At 33.2% G+C, this 14,576-nt stretch overlaps 1 protein-coding gene across 2 annotated transcripts in view; it reads right to left on the reverse strand.

Annotated features, from left to right (window-relative positions):
- TTC6 (tetratricopeptide repeat domain 6) overlaps nucleotides 1-14,576 on the reverse strand; it is a 63,177-nt gene that overhangs the window by 38,562 nt on the left and 10,039 nt on the right. For both annotated transcript variants that reach the window (XM_075753951.1, XM_075753950.1), the window contains exons 5-8: nucleotides 11,067-11,197; nucleotides 7,589-7,798; nucleotides 771-930; nucleotides 182-286 (exon numbers count right to left, since the gene is read on the reverse strand). In XM_075753951.1, coding sequence (XP_075610066.1) covers nucleotides 182-286; nucleotides 771-930; nucleotides 7,589-7,798; nucleotides 11,067-11,197 — 606 coding nt within the window. The remainder of the gene's footprint in view (nucleotides 1-181; nucleotides 287-770; nucleotides 931-7,588; nucleotides 7,799-11,066; nucleotides 11,198-14,576) is intronic.

Raw genomic sequence — 14,576 nt, forward strand, 5'->3', positions numbered from 1 at the left:
CTATTCAACATATATTATTACAAATTGTACAATGACTTATATACCATGCTTACAATATACAGAAGTGTTAATAAGATAGCAGCATAAAATATAACTATTACAATTAATAAATATAATGTTAGACAAAGGTGTATATTTCTGCAAAAGATAAGAACACTAAAAATACATTTAAAACATTTACCTCATATGTAGGAAATAAAATTTCCTTTAATGAAGAAATTGGAGCAGAGAATTTTGGTGGAGCTGGAGCCCAAAACATTTTTAAAGCTTCTGGATAAATGGAAACCTTCAAAACCAATAAAATTTAGTTAGTTACTAACACAAACCCAGTTTATAAATGTCTGTACTGAATCTGAACTATTAGGTGATAAAATGCTGGTTTCTGCTAAAAATGATTTTGTCAAAAACAACTCCACCAAATACAACAAAATCCTGAGACGTATAGAGCTCCACAGCCTGAATGAACTACCTGGTTTGCTCTTTAAATGTTTCTGTTTGTTATTAATTAGCACATTAGCATATTTTATTACTTCAGAGAAGGAATTAAGAATTGAGACATGAGGTTTCAGAACAATGCTCCCCACTGATGAAAAACTCCATGTACATTTTTTATATTGCATATTGTCAAATGTTGAAAAATCAGCAGAACTTTATTTCCAAGGTGTTCTGTTCTTTTGTTCTGTGACGCAATTAAAAAAACAAACACTTTTCCCCTGGATTTTGTGACTTCATTTGTAAGATTGTACACATTTATTAAAATTATTTCTTACTTTCTCTCCCAACAGTTGCAGTTGTGGCTTTTTCAGACAATATTCAGCTACTTTTTGGCATTCATGTAGACTTTTTGATGTATGAGGGTGAAGAAAGTGAATCCCATCTGTCCGATTATTCTGGAATTGCTCTGAAATAGGAACTCCTTCATAACAAATTCTGCAGCAACATAAAAGATTAATAAATTACTCTGATTATGTCAGGTATTAACAGCACAGAAAAAGCTTGGTTGTTAAAGATCAAGAAAATTAAGTAAAATGTAAATCAAATTAGAAATAAATGATGAATTAAACTTTTTCCTCAACTAAAGATTGAAAAAACTTAATATACAATGGTGTCAATCTTGTAATTTTTGTAGCCACAGACCAAATAATTTTAATTTCACTTTCATGATCAGGTCCATGGTGTATATTATAGAAGTCACAAGAAAAATATTACACTAAGCTCTAAATTAGTATGAAACGCATAGAATGCATAACTTCATGCAAATACACCACTCAAGTGCTGTGTTTATAGTCAGATATACTTAAATGACAAAGTGAACTGATTTCAGCAGGAATGTCTGGCTGGTTTTGATCAGCACCTTATATGATTACTAGGGGATTGGATTCTGATTATTTTTTGTTTGCCATTTTTTAAAATAAATCTACCTATGGCAAGCACCTTGCAAAAGGAATATTTCACTTTAGAAAGTTGTAGTTTGAAGTAATTATACCCTCCAATTTCCTATCTATCTAGTTACAATTTCCAAAAACAGTGAACGCTTTTACACAACATGGTAACTTATACGTATGTTTATATATTCATATGCATATATATAAAATCCTGTAAAAACTCTTCTTTTTCCTTTGTTCCTGGCACCTCTAAAGAGAAATTCAGATTTGAAGGATATATTAGTACTATCAAGCTGTTAAAACTATTTTAGAGATTAGTAGCAACAACTAATTAACATTTATCACTTAAACAGATATTTTACAGGATTTATATATAAAATTATAATGAATATTTTTATTTAACAGAGAGTAGAAGTTACACTTACATTTTTTCCTATTCTTGTAGCTTCCTTTACAGTACAACAATTACTAGAGTTCTCAGATAGTTCTTATTGTACTAGCAATTACAAGCACAGAATGCAATAAATGGTGAAATATGTAATATATATACAAAAGAACAAGCACTCAATTTCATATATTCAGGTATCCATATACATATGTATGCTAAAACGCATATTACGTGGAACACTTTCCTCAAAACATTGGCACATTGGCATATGCCAACACTGACATCTACTGGTGTTAATCAAGTTTGGGGTAGTTTTTCTGCAAACACTAAATTAATAATGAAGTCTCTTTGTTCATTCATGGAACTAAAGTGTGTAACTTCTGTAACTTGCAATTTGACTGTCAGATGTACATCTGCTATGGTGGACTTGGTTCTCATCTATGCTAATTGTATTGCGATTTTAAGACCTATTTAAATTATCAGAATACTGTGAATACTGTGGAAATGGCGGGGGGGGGTGGGGGGGGCAGCGAGTCTCCACATAACTGAGAAGCAGCCATTTGATTTAGCAAACAAAATGCCTTCTGAAGTACATTTGGAAGTTAAAAAGGAATCCTTAAAATGTAGCACCACCCCAGAAGTTGTAGGTCTTAGAGAGAAAGATTATAGATCTGGGAGTAGTTCTTGAACTCTTTTTGGAATGTTCCTTTCTTCAAGTAGAAGCTTTGACAAAAGATCTATTTCTTAAAGAGAAGGAAAACAAGACCTTAAAACCTAACTTTTGACAAGTGTTTGGCCTTTCTTGTTTTTCTTTACATTTAAGTATTTGGTGGTTCTGACTCTTCAAGATGGGTGTCTGCATAAAAGGAATGTCAAATGAGGTTATACAGGATACAAAAAGGTGTAAAATAATCAAAATATTCCTTAGCATTTGTAGTTAAAAGTGTTTTAAGTGAACAATGTAACAACAGCTGTCCTTCTTTTAGGGCACTTCTGTCATAAACAGTTTTCAGTTCAAGGAGTTTATGCTAAGTAATCAACTGTGAGTTAACGCAAAACAGCATTCAGACGTTTCATTTCTACGAGAGAGAAGCAACATGGAGGATAGCTCCAAGTAATAATGATACACACCTAATAACATTCTGTTTCCATCTGCTGGTAAAGAACTGTAAAATCAGAATGTCTAAGGGAGATGCAGGCATTCCTGCATGAATGAATCTTAACAAACATAAAATGAAGCTACAAATCCCATTAAATTTTTTCTAGGATATCTGCCAGGAACAGGTTTGACTATCCATATATAACTTTCATAAAATATATTTAGCTTAATACTTATCTTCATGGCTAAAAAAGTAGCTTTTTTAACTCTCAGGTAACAGTGCTTGCAGAATATGCCAAGATTAAACAGGAGAGCTAAAGCAAGACACCTTTGCTATCTGATGAAATGAACTAAATACAGTCAATCCCAGGGGAGAGTTGTAGCTGACCTCAGGAAGTTTACATCTTGATAAACTGATACACCCTGCTCTGCAGGACGTTTTTTGCAGACATGAAAAGTTATATATATTTTTAAGCATGTGGATATGTTTCATAGTGAAGACAAGATTTTAAAGAAAGAATATTATTGCTTTCTTGATCTGATCTACCATAAAATACTGCCACTGTAGACTTCTTTGGACTTTGTTACAGTCAAACAAGATTCTTTCACAGAACTCAGAACTAGTAGAAAAAAAGATCTATTGCTATCTAAACAGTTGACAAAGTAATTTGAATTTTACTACGCACGCTATTACACAGAAATCATGCTTACCCACACATAGATCCTTTGCACTTGGGAAATTAGCTAAATGCAGGGAATTGGTCAGTAATGAAACATGAACGGTTTAAACAGACATAAATGTCAGGTAAATGATACCTTTTGACCTTCAAGGCTCACATAAGGCAACCAGTTCTAAAAATTAAAAACAGAAGATGGTGCTAGATGGTGCCACTAGATGGCAGTACTCCAAAGAATTTAGTTTTCTAGATTTCGAGGATTAAACGAATTCAGCAAGGAATTTTTGTGTGGGCTTCTTTTTAAACTTTCTCTTCATCTCCAGGGAATGTAGCTCTCAATGTAAAAGTTTCTTGCCAAAAATTTCTACCGATTCATAACGCTCAGACTCAGTCTCAATTTTCTCAACCTGTTGGCTACTTCTTGAAAACCAAACCATTCTCTTCTTCAAACCTGTTCTCCCATAGCTTCTACAATTCATCTCTCCTAGTTCCACTCCCATCTAACTCCTTCAACTTCCTGAGTATTTCAAGGGGTTCTGTCCTCTACTGTCTTCTCTTCTTCCTCTATTTCTAGTAGTGTTTAGTCAAAGACCACGTAGAGGTTCCCTCTCCATGGTAATGAATCACTCCATTCTACATCAACAAAAATATCAGATGATCTTCCTCTTAGGGATGTCAAGCTGCCAGTGCTAGCTCAGCAAGGCTGAAAGATAAGGATCTTATGAGCCTTTCCCTTTTCATCTTTCATGGCGTCCCCACAACTTTCTTTACCACTATGGTTAGCTTTCCATCACTCACAGAGACTCAGAACACAGGTATCATTCACAACATTCTAAAATTAAAGTCTTTTTCTAATCTCTCCACAAAGCTAAAGTCTGGTGTCTAATTTCATATCTTGCTTACTGTCACATCCATTTATTTAGCCTAGACAAGCATCACCTTATTCTATTCAGATTCATTGAAAGTGCTACTGCAAAGATCATAGTTGCTTACTTTCAATGTTATTCCATCCTTTGAAGTAATAAAAAAAGATAGAAGCTCATTCAAATATAAGATACTCCTCCATTTTCAAAGCCTTCACAGCCTTTCCTTTTTTTGTCATCTCTAGATCAGCAGGGACTTCTGACTCCATCACTGAATTCCTTAGGTTGGGTTTTTTCCCTTTTTGAACATCTTTTTTGCCCACCCTCATGCTGCCTCTCACATCTGAGAAAAGCTCACTACAGCTATCAATTTATTGTCTCAGAATTTCCTTAAATCCTCTTCCACCATGACCTGCAAAACAGTTTATGGCTGGGCTACTGATATGCTGAAACCCTGCTTACAATGCTGATCAGTGTCCTTATTCTCACTGAGTCCTTATATTCTCTCTATCTGTCCAACAGACAGAAAACACTGCTGAATCAAAAGCAAACACTTCAATTATGGCCATGAATGACATTCATATGCTACCCAAATTCCTGACAGAAGCAGAAGCTCACAAAAACTGAAGGGAAACATCAGGGCCTAATCCTGTACCCTGAACTAATGCCATCCTTGATGGTTAAGGGTAATCTTGAGTACATCAACAGAATTCAATAACTAAAAACTTTCATAAAGCAATTTATGGATTCATATTTTAAGGTCAGAGAGAAGCATCACAATTACCCAACCTGACCTTCTAAATAATACAGATAATAAAATTTCATCAGTATTCCTGCATCAAGCTCACAATGCTGGGTGAAACTCAGGATATACCTCAGAAGGAAATCCAGTTTTGTAAGCAATGGATATCCAGGCTGTAAGCAATGGATAATTTCAGAAGCTGCTACTTTCATTGCTATACATTGAAATCTTACAGCTACTCTCAATTTGTCTAGATTGAAACCTCAACTACTGTGTCTTATGTTTTCTTTTTGTAAATCCTCTTGCATCAGAAACTATACCATGCAGGTAACATATTCAAACCAACTCTATATCTCTTGTGTAAAAACAACATAATGATTTTTTTAAATGTCTTAATACAGAACTGGTATTCAAGAAAAAGAGATCGCTTGCAGGAATTGACACTTCTGCTAGAATGGTATTTGGAACACTTAAGTGCATTAAGTGCACAACATTCCTACAAACATTTATAGGGAAGAAGAATCATAGATTTAGCCAACAGGAAATCTGCCGCCCCTCTCTGGAACTTAGACTTTTCAGGGGCTGCAGGCAGACATTTCTGTCCGTTTCAAATCCAGAACATGGAGCCCTCTTCTAAGGGTGGATGCATCCACTCTTTCAAGGAAGGGCAAGGTGATTATTTTTGCTTTTACAGGACAGGAAAAAAAGCAGAGTGGTGATTTCCACCTTTTTATGATAATTCATTATTGAAGCACAGAGCCAGGAAATGAGAATTCATTGCTTATCTGAGGATTCAAACCTCACTCACCATTAGATTATTTGACCATTCTAGGTACGGGAAGTTGTGCTGTTGAGCAGAAAAGAATGCAAAAGTCATGCAGCCAAAAGAGAGAACAAGTGGTAACATGACTATCTCCATTGTCAGAGCACTCACCCGGAACAGAAAAGCTCTGTATAATATTTCTAATCCCAAAACTTTTTTTCTATATTATTGCTAATGTCTCACCTCCTTTATTTTTAAGATAAACATGTTTAATTTAAAGTTCAGAGAGTATTACACAGCCATCTTCTGTTGCTTATCTTTCAAGACTGTAAAGCTCCTTTCAGAGTTACTGCTTTTCAGCATACAATCTCCCCTCCTACAAAGGATGACCCTAATTCCCTATTCTTATCCTTATGACCTTGCATTTGGCTGCACTAAAACACATGTTTTTCAAGTGAGCCCAAGTTAACAAGCTACACAAATTGCCCTGTAAAACTGACCTAGCCTTATCCTTATTTACCACTCTACCAATCTTTAGATCACTACAGATTTTATGAGCAATAATTTTATATTTCTGGAGCTGGTGATACATAGAAACTATAAGTAGCAAACCGCCAGTCTGAAAAAGCCTCAGGAAAAACTTGAGAGTATTAAGGCTCCAATTCTGAATTTTTTTACGTTACTATATAAACTAGAAAGGCACAAAAAAGCAAAAATGTAACCAAAGTAATAAGTAATGAAAAAAGAATATGCTTCATATTCATTCATGTGCACATCATTTTAGTGCAAAACACATCAAAAAAAAAAGAAAAAAGCCCAAATATTTAGAAATGCACTACCATCAAATATAAAAATTGTTAATATAACAACATGATAAAACTGAGTAGGCTTATTCCAAAATCCATTTACATTTCCTCACTACTTCTTAAAGAACAATTTTTTTGACAGATCTCTTTTTACATGTTGCATCACCCTCAGAAAAATTAACTATTATCCATTTTGTTCTACTTCAGCTCCTCATTCATTAAAGATGAAGGATCCTGCAGTTATCACATGACTACTTTTTACATATGCAATGAATACTTTTGACAAGTTTATCTAGGTCCCAGTTCTATACGTGCTTAACTTTGTGCATCTGTTGAGCTCAACAAAACTACACTCAATTACTTAAAGTTATGCTTGTTCCTAAGTGCTTGTAGAATCAGGATTGAGGTAAGATTGTCTCTGTGATAAAGGGCTAGTGGGTGTGCACTTTAAACCTTTTACTATTGCAGAATTTTACATTCACAGAAAGCCTACTCTATTTGCTCTGTATTTCTTGTTATTTCAATGGGACCTCTCCTGTGAGTAGAATGAAGCATAAAAATTCATATATTTATAACTTAAATTGTGACATATAACTTAAAATATGTCTGTAAAATGCAATTCATTTTTAAAAACAAACAATACATTTTACATTCTAAGCAAAATACAAGCCTTTTAGAATCACTGTTCTAGTTATTTTAAAACACGCCTACCAAATAAGGCAATTTTTTTTCAAATAATTTTCTTTGCCACTTCTTTGAAACTATTAAATGCTGAAACACCATGGAAGTTATTTCTCAACACATAATCCTTTAGCATAGAAAATCGATTAAATCAGAGTAACTCTATGTAAAAATAAGTTCATACCTTTTCCTTTCAGCTTGCTCTTTCAAATAAATATAGTTGGAACACGTTGGTTCTTCCTCCTTACTGTCTGTGTCCTCTGCTGTAAATAAGATATTGTGACCTCTTCTGTCTAAAGTATGATAAACTCTAGAAACCAGTTGTAAATAAGGAGGCAGTATAAAACTAGGAAAAGCTGTACATAATCGATGAATGCCTGGATAATGTTGACCTCTAGAAAGGAAAACAAAGAAATTGAGAATCTTAATATCCATTCTCTATATTCTAAAATACATAGTTTATCAAATACTACATCAGACCATAGGATACAAATTGCTAACATAAATACTTGGTATAAAGTGCCTAGTAATTTCTACTAAAAGCAGAGATCATTTTATTAGAAAAGAAAAACAGATAAAAGCTAAAATGTTGGTGGTAATTTTAAAGTAAAAAATAAATGCAGTAGTCACAATTTTACTTTCCCAACTTAAGTAGAGCTTTCACTTGCTGCACTGAAAACTTAAACCAAGTAATGCAGATTTACAGCTTAAATTGGGTATGTGAATAAATGTTATGTTAAAATGTTACATATACATTCATCTGCAAATTCTCTCCCATGACAGAGTACCTTGTAAATACCCTTAAAACTTTGAATTAGTTTTATGGTATCCTATCACTTGAACTTCTTCCTAGCTTTTCAATTCAGCTGTTGATTTTAGAGGAAACACTGGGTCTTTGAGTATCTTTGAAAAGTTAATAACCAAAAAATTGTACTATTTAACCCTCCAATCTAAGTCATACTGAAGGTGATGAAAGTCTATTGACTTCCACAGGCCATGGATCAAATTCTAAAAACAGTCTCTGGCTACTGTATGAACTCTACAAAGTTAATAAATGTCTAACGTACAGACAGTTACAACGTGAGGAGCAGTATACAGAAAATGTCTGAGATGTAAAAACTCAGAAATGGCTCCCCAAATATACGCTACTTTTAACTGAAGTTCATACATGCCTTCATATTTTAAGAGAAAATTCCAAATGAAAATTGTTAAAATTCCACTTTGAAATTACACTGAATAGTTTTCAGGTTTAACTGTTTTTCTGAGGTTCTCCTGAAACAATGAAACTTTCAACAACTTGGTTTTTTGTTTTACTGCAAACTACACCTTATGTTATAAATGGATATTATAAAGGGGAAATCAGCAAGAAATAGAGAATGAAGTAAGGAAAAGCACAGGATTGATTTATCATGCAATACATATTCAATTTACAAAAATAATATTTTGTATTTGCTTACATTTCCTGAAAAGTAATGACAGCAAAAAAAGTAAAATATAAAAAACACACATATAAAGAAAAAAACCACAAAAATCAGTGTAATATAACAGAAATTTGACTCACAATCAAATTATCACATCAAGTATATAACAAATATATCCCTATTACATTAAAATAGTTTGAGTTGCTAAGTTTATAGGCACATGACAACTCAACAGTAAATAGTGTCAATAAGTCTTTTTATTTTAATTAAAACTGCTCAAAGTATTTTTTTCAAGCCATACAACTTTAACATAAAGAAAAGAGTCTAGTTACTTTATGCTTCCATAAGACAGTTTCACCAGATCTTACAATCCAAGGTCTCTACTGAACTCAGTGGCATTTTTGCCTGAATAAGAACAGGGTCAAGGTTATGAAATAAAATGTGAAAGTTAAACATAAAATTGAAATATCCAGTTTGAAAAGCAATTCAATCACACAATACATGAAACTGATTAGGATTTAAGGCATGCTTACAGCAACCCCATTTAACACAAAGGATAATTTATTTTTTTTAACTAATTGAATATATTTACAGCATAAATGGAAATAAGTAACTGTTCTGGAGTGTGAAATCAGAGACCAGTGCTTTAATTAGATCACATTCATTTAAAATGAGAAAGAAATATTTCACACTGCTTTTTTAACTCAATAGAGAGTATATAATCTTCATAAATACTTATAGTAGTTTACCACAGGATGCTCTAACTCAGTTCACTTTCTCTGCAATGCAATTACCACACAATTAAACATATATATATATTTAAATTTTAAAATTTTCTAGGAACTTTTTCTCTAAGTTTTGTCATTTAATTCAATAAAGTCAATGTTAATGTTATTTTAATTGCATTATCATTACTGGTCTTGTATAAAAGTTTATAATTTCATTCAATCAACTAACTGAATGCTTTATCAATGTAAACCAAAATACTTGGGGCATGCTGCAGGTAAAGGTGAATGTTTTTACAGCACACACTCTCCTAGAACAGACTATTTATCATTCTTTGAAAAAAGGGGACATGAAAAAACAATACTACGTGTGTGGCCTACATTACCTTCACTTAATGCACTAAATATGGGTTTTTTACAAAATCGTGCAGTTTCTGCACCATTGATAATCTGACAGTAAGTATTTATTGAAGGTAAAACACTCATTGTCTGTTGACACTATTTGTTTTAATATATAATCTTGCTAACCAAATGATCTTTAAGCAATGCAGATAAGCAATGGCATGCAAAGGGTCACTTAAATGCCAATTTGACTGTTTCACAAACTTAAGCATTCTTTTCCCATGACTATTCTCAGCTACTTAATTGAAAGTATTATCCATTTACAAACTTTAGGCCTGCCATAAAAAAGCTCTCTTCTGTATCCAATAGACCTTTCAGGACCCTAAGAACAACAAAAGCCAATAATTAAAGCTGCTTCTTTTTTTTTTTTTTTTCCCTTTTTCTCAATAGAGAAGTGAAGCAGCAACCTATGGTACATCTAAACAGAGCTATCTATAAAGATCTTATTAGCAGTGAAGACCATAAAACTGAAGAGTCTTACTTGACATGGGATGGACAGGATCAGTTAAATTAGGACACGGTCTGTACTACTTTTGTAATCTGCACTCCTACTACAGAATGACAGATACAACCTATGACAAGAGCAAGGTAATAAGCAGTTGTCCTTAAATTACAGCTCTCCATGTAAAATCTCCTGAATTTCAGACAAGCACTGACTGTAATACAAATTCAAGTTAATGAATTTTTAATACATCTTCTCTATTTAAAGATGATGACTTACAGCTGGCATTGCTTATATTAAATTTGTGGTATTTTCCATTGTTTGTTTTTAATTATTTTGATTAGATTATGCTTGGAATTGTATGGACAACTTCAACCCCCACATAAGCAACTTCAGTTTCTGCTGCAGTCAAGCGAAGTTTCATCTGGAGTGAATAGGCTCTCTAGATTTTAAAAACCGTAAATCAGAACTATTTCAAGGAGAAAAATAGCAAATTAAAACTAGTGATACCAAACTAAAATTGATAATTTAGATCAGAAATTTCAAGTGTTCAGATCCAAATTTAAGGGGATGGCATTATTTCTTCTCCAAAATTATCTATCATGCTGTGCACTAATAACCATGTATTTTCAGTATTTTTCTTAAAATAATGAAATAAGATTTTAAAATTACTTGACATTTGAAGCCTGAGGAGGCAAAGACTGTTGCAAGTCGTGTCCCTCTTGTAGCTCTTTCTGAACTTCAGCTGGTTTAATTTTTGATATTGCTTTTCCTTCCACCTGTAGCACGTCCAAGGACGGAGTCTAAAATGTTCATGAACAAAAGATAAACACAGTGTTACAAACTGATAAGTTATATGGATATTTTCACACCCACCCCGCAGTAGAACAAGGAGCAATGGCACACAAGCAACTCTGATCATCAGAAAATTCAATTAAACTAGAGTAGTTTAGAACTGTTGTCACTCCGCAGATCACAGCAGCGCCCACAGCTATTCAGGATATAGAATAAGCAGGAAAGTGTGATAAAAGATTTCCAATATGCCCTACCTAAACTGCATTTCTGAATAGTATATCAGATGAGTGTATTTCAATATATCACAAAGAGAATAATCAGAAGAGCATCAAAATCATAGTATTACTAACAGAACTATTAAACCTAGAAGAGTATGACTACATCTAAAATTTGCATTAAACCTAGAAGAGTATGAATACATCTAAAATTTGCATTATATTTTTAAGCAAATTCAAACAGATACACATAGTTTAAAGGATGACATTTTTAGGAAAGTTTCTTCAAGGTTATGTTTATTAAATACAGGAACTTCAGCAGGAATACAGATGCAAGGAATTCCTGCTATTTCCACCCACTGCTACTCATTCCTATCTGTAAGAGCACCACATGCTTAGCTGTACTAAAAATTGTTTTTCCACATTGCAAAATAGATCAGATGATAACTCATCAATGTTGAAAAAAATAGTAAAAAAAAGTGTGGAGGGAAGGCAGAAATTACTCCAGATCTGATTCCCTTTGTAGAGCATCCTCACACAGAAATTTTGCTTGGGACAGTTCATTGTAATCCAGCAGCAAGAGCAAACAGCAAGGAAAAAGAAACTACTGAAGTCATCATTGCTGCCAAAGTGTCTGCATCTGTTTAACGATACTCGGCTTCAAAATCTATACCCTTGTGCTGCTTTTTCCATATTACGATGACCTCCAGAGGTCCCATCCAACCTCAACCATTCCACAATTCTGTTTCCTGCAAACTGTTAAACATCTTCCTAGAACAGACTAGCAGTGCCATCAATAAAAAGGATTCTTCTGAACTCCACTTAAAAGCTTGTATACATAACACGTCAAAGCAGGTTCAAGAAAATAAAGAAGTACAATGACAGCATAACAGACAAACAGAACACAGTGGGGGAAATGAATTTTAAAGTTCTTTGTCTTGAAAAAATTTTCTCTCTCAATATGAAAAGTAAGGCCACTCCTTTGCCCAGCTCTTCGTGATACACCATGGTAATTACTTCTCTAAGGCTGGCTAGCTTAGTTTCTAGGAACCCAAAGAATACAATTGTTGTGACCAAATGCGTTTCTAATTAAGATTTTCAGTCACATATCTGGTTAAATGAATCACAAAAGCATAGGATTTTACTCCTTTTTGTCCACTCACATGCTTTATTTATCCCAGAATATAACTGGTCACAATGTCTATGTCTACTGATAACTTCAGCAGTTAAGTTCTTAGAAGAAATCACTGCGTGAAAAAAATAAGGGAAGTTTATAGTTCATAAACAAGTATATTAATCACCAAGCAAAAGATACTGAGAACTGTAGAAGATACCTAAATGAGTCACTACCTTCTGAAAAGGCTTATTCAAAATTAAAATGGTTGCATATATTGTTAGTTTATTTTTGAAACCAACACCACTGTTTATATCAGCACAAACATGAAAAAATATGAAGGACTAAAATCAGATATTTGATGTTTACCAAAGAAACCGGAAGTCAATCAAAATTTTACGTAGAGAAAATAGGCTAACAAAAATAAGGAACACAGAAAAGTTTGAAAGTAACATGTCTACCTGAAACTGTATCATTAAAGTGAGCCAAATATAAGACTATGATTTTTGCTTTTGAATGTCAGGTAAATGTTTCTGTCATGACCTCTTGTCAAATTTAAGGAAAAAAGTAACCTGATCAAATGCATTGCTATTACCAGCTTTTGGAATGCCCAGATACTCAAATAATTTGAAAAAAATGCCATGTAAGCGATATTCAAAGTAACAGAAGATACTCAACAACATTTGCCAGTCTTAGACACCAGTATAGCTAATGAAAACCTCCAAAACTAAAATTACATCAGTATTTTAAATTCATAAGCCAAAGTTCCGTGATCTTGTCTTCTTTTGTGAAACGAATCATGTGGGGTGACTTCAACACACTCTTGCTAGTGAATTATGGAGACTATAGTAAGTAGAAGGGAGTTCCTTTAAGCCCAAAATCATAGAACATGAGCCAACACACTATTAGATGAACATTTAAAATGTATATAATAATTTTCTTTGTAGAAATACCAGTGAACTAACACACAACTTTAAAAATCAAAATATTTATGTAATTCAGTTACAGCTGTAACAAAATTGCAATAACTAAAGCAAATATCTGCATTTTTTCATCTGACTGCTTTGTGTATAACCAAATTTGCAAGTTCAACTGCACAATCAATCAATTTATCATGAAATTGCATGGGCGCTGCAGCCCACTAAGCAAAGCAAAATAATTTCAAAAATAAGATGTCACAAAAACATGCTAATGAATAGTGTTCTATAGAAATACTAATACACAGTACATTGCCATTACTCTGTATAGAAATAGTTCTGCTAAGGATGCAATATGGCATTTAGCTAATACATATGGGTTCTTACAACCATTTCTGTTTCTTTTTCTAAAATTCTGTCTCCATTATTTTTCCATGTATAAAAGTGAAAGTATGCACTTTCACATTAAATAATATATTTAAATTACATAGTACTTGTGTTAAATGGAACCAAACGTATGTTATCTTTTCAGGTGCTAATCTTGCCAACTACTTTGTGTTGTAAGATCGCTGAACATACACTGATGGGTGCTGTTGCTACATCACCACCAGTGCATTACAGAAGTGGCATGCTGCCCAAAATAATACTGTCTAAAAAACATCATCACAGTACCCCAGTACTGTTTAAATAAATGGGAAACTGTTCTGTTGGCAAATAGTATATAATTTAGAAGTAATACATAATCTTACTATATTCTTGAATATTATAAAAATTACCAGTGACATTGTACTGTGTATTGTTTACACATCATTTAGCATATTTAGTTTAGTAACCAACAGATCAACTGATGTTGCAGAGTATACTCTGAAAACTACCTGCAAACATCATTATTAATATTAATTATATAAAACATTATAGCCAAGTACAGATGGCACGAGATTTCAGTTAGTGAAGGATTAGAAACATTTCTGATCTATAGACAGACAAATATTGTAAGTTCAAAACACAATATTTTTTCTGATTTAGCAGATTTTTTTAAAAGTAATATAATTTCATTTTCATCCATTTTCTTCAACAGCAGAACTCTAACCCATTTAACAGCTACCACAAAAGTTGCTAGGAAATATGAATCCTTAGCTAT

Source organism: Balearica regulorum, chromosome 5, assembly GCF_011004875.1.
Source record: "Balearica regulorum gibbericeps isolate bBalReg1 chromosome 5, bBalReg1.pri, whole genome shotgun sequence".
Lineage (NCBI taxonomy): Eukaryota > Metazoa > Chordata > Aves > Gruiformes > Gruidae > Balearica > Balearica regulorum.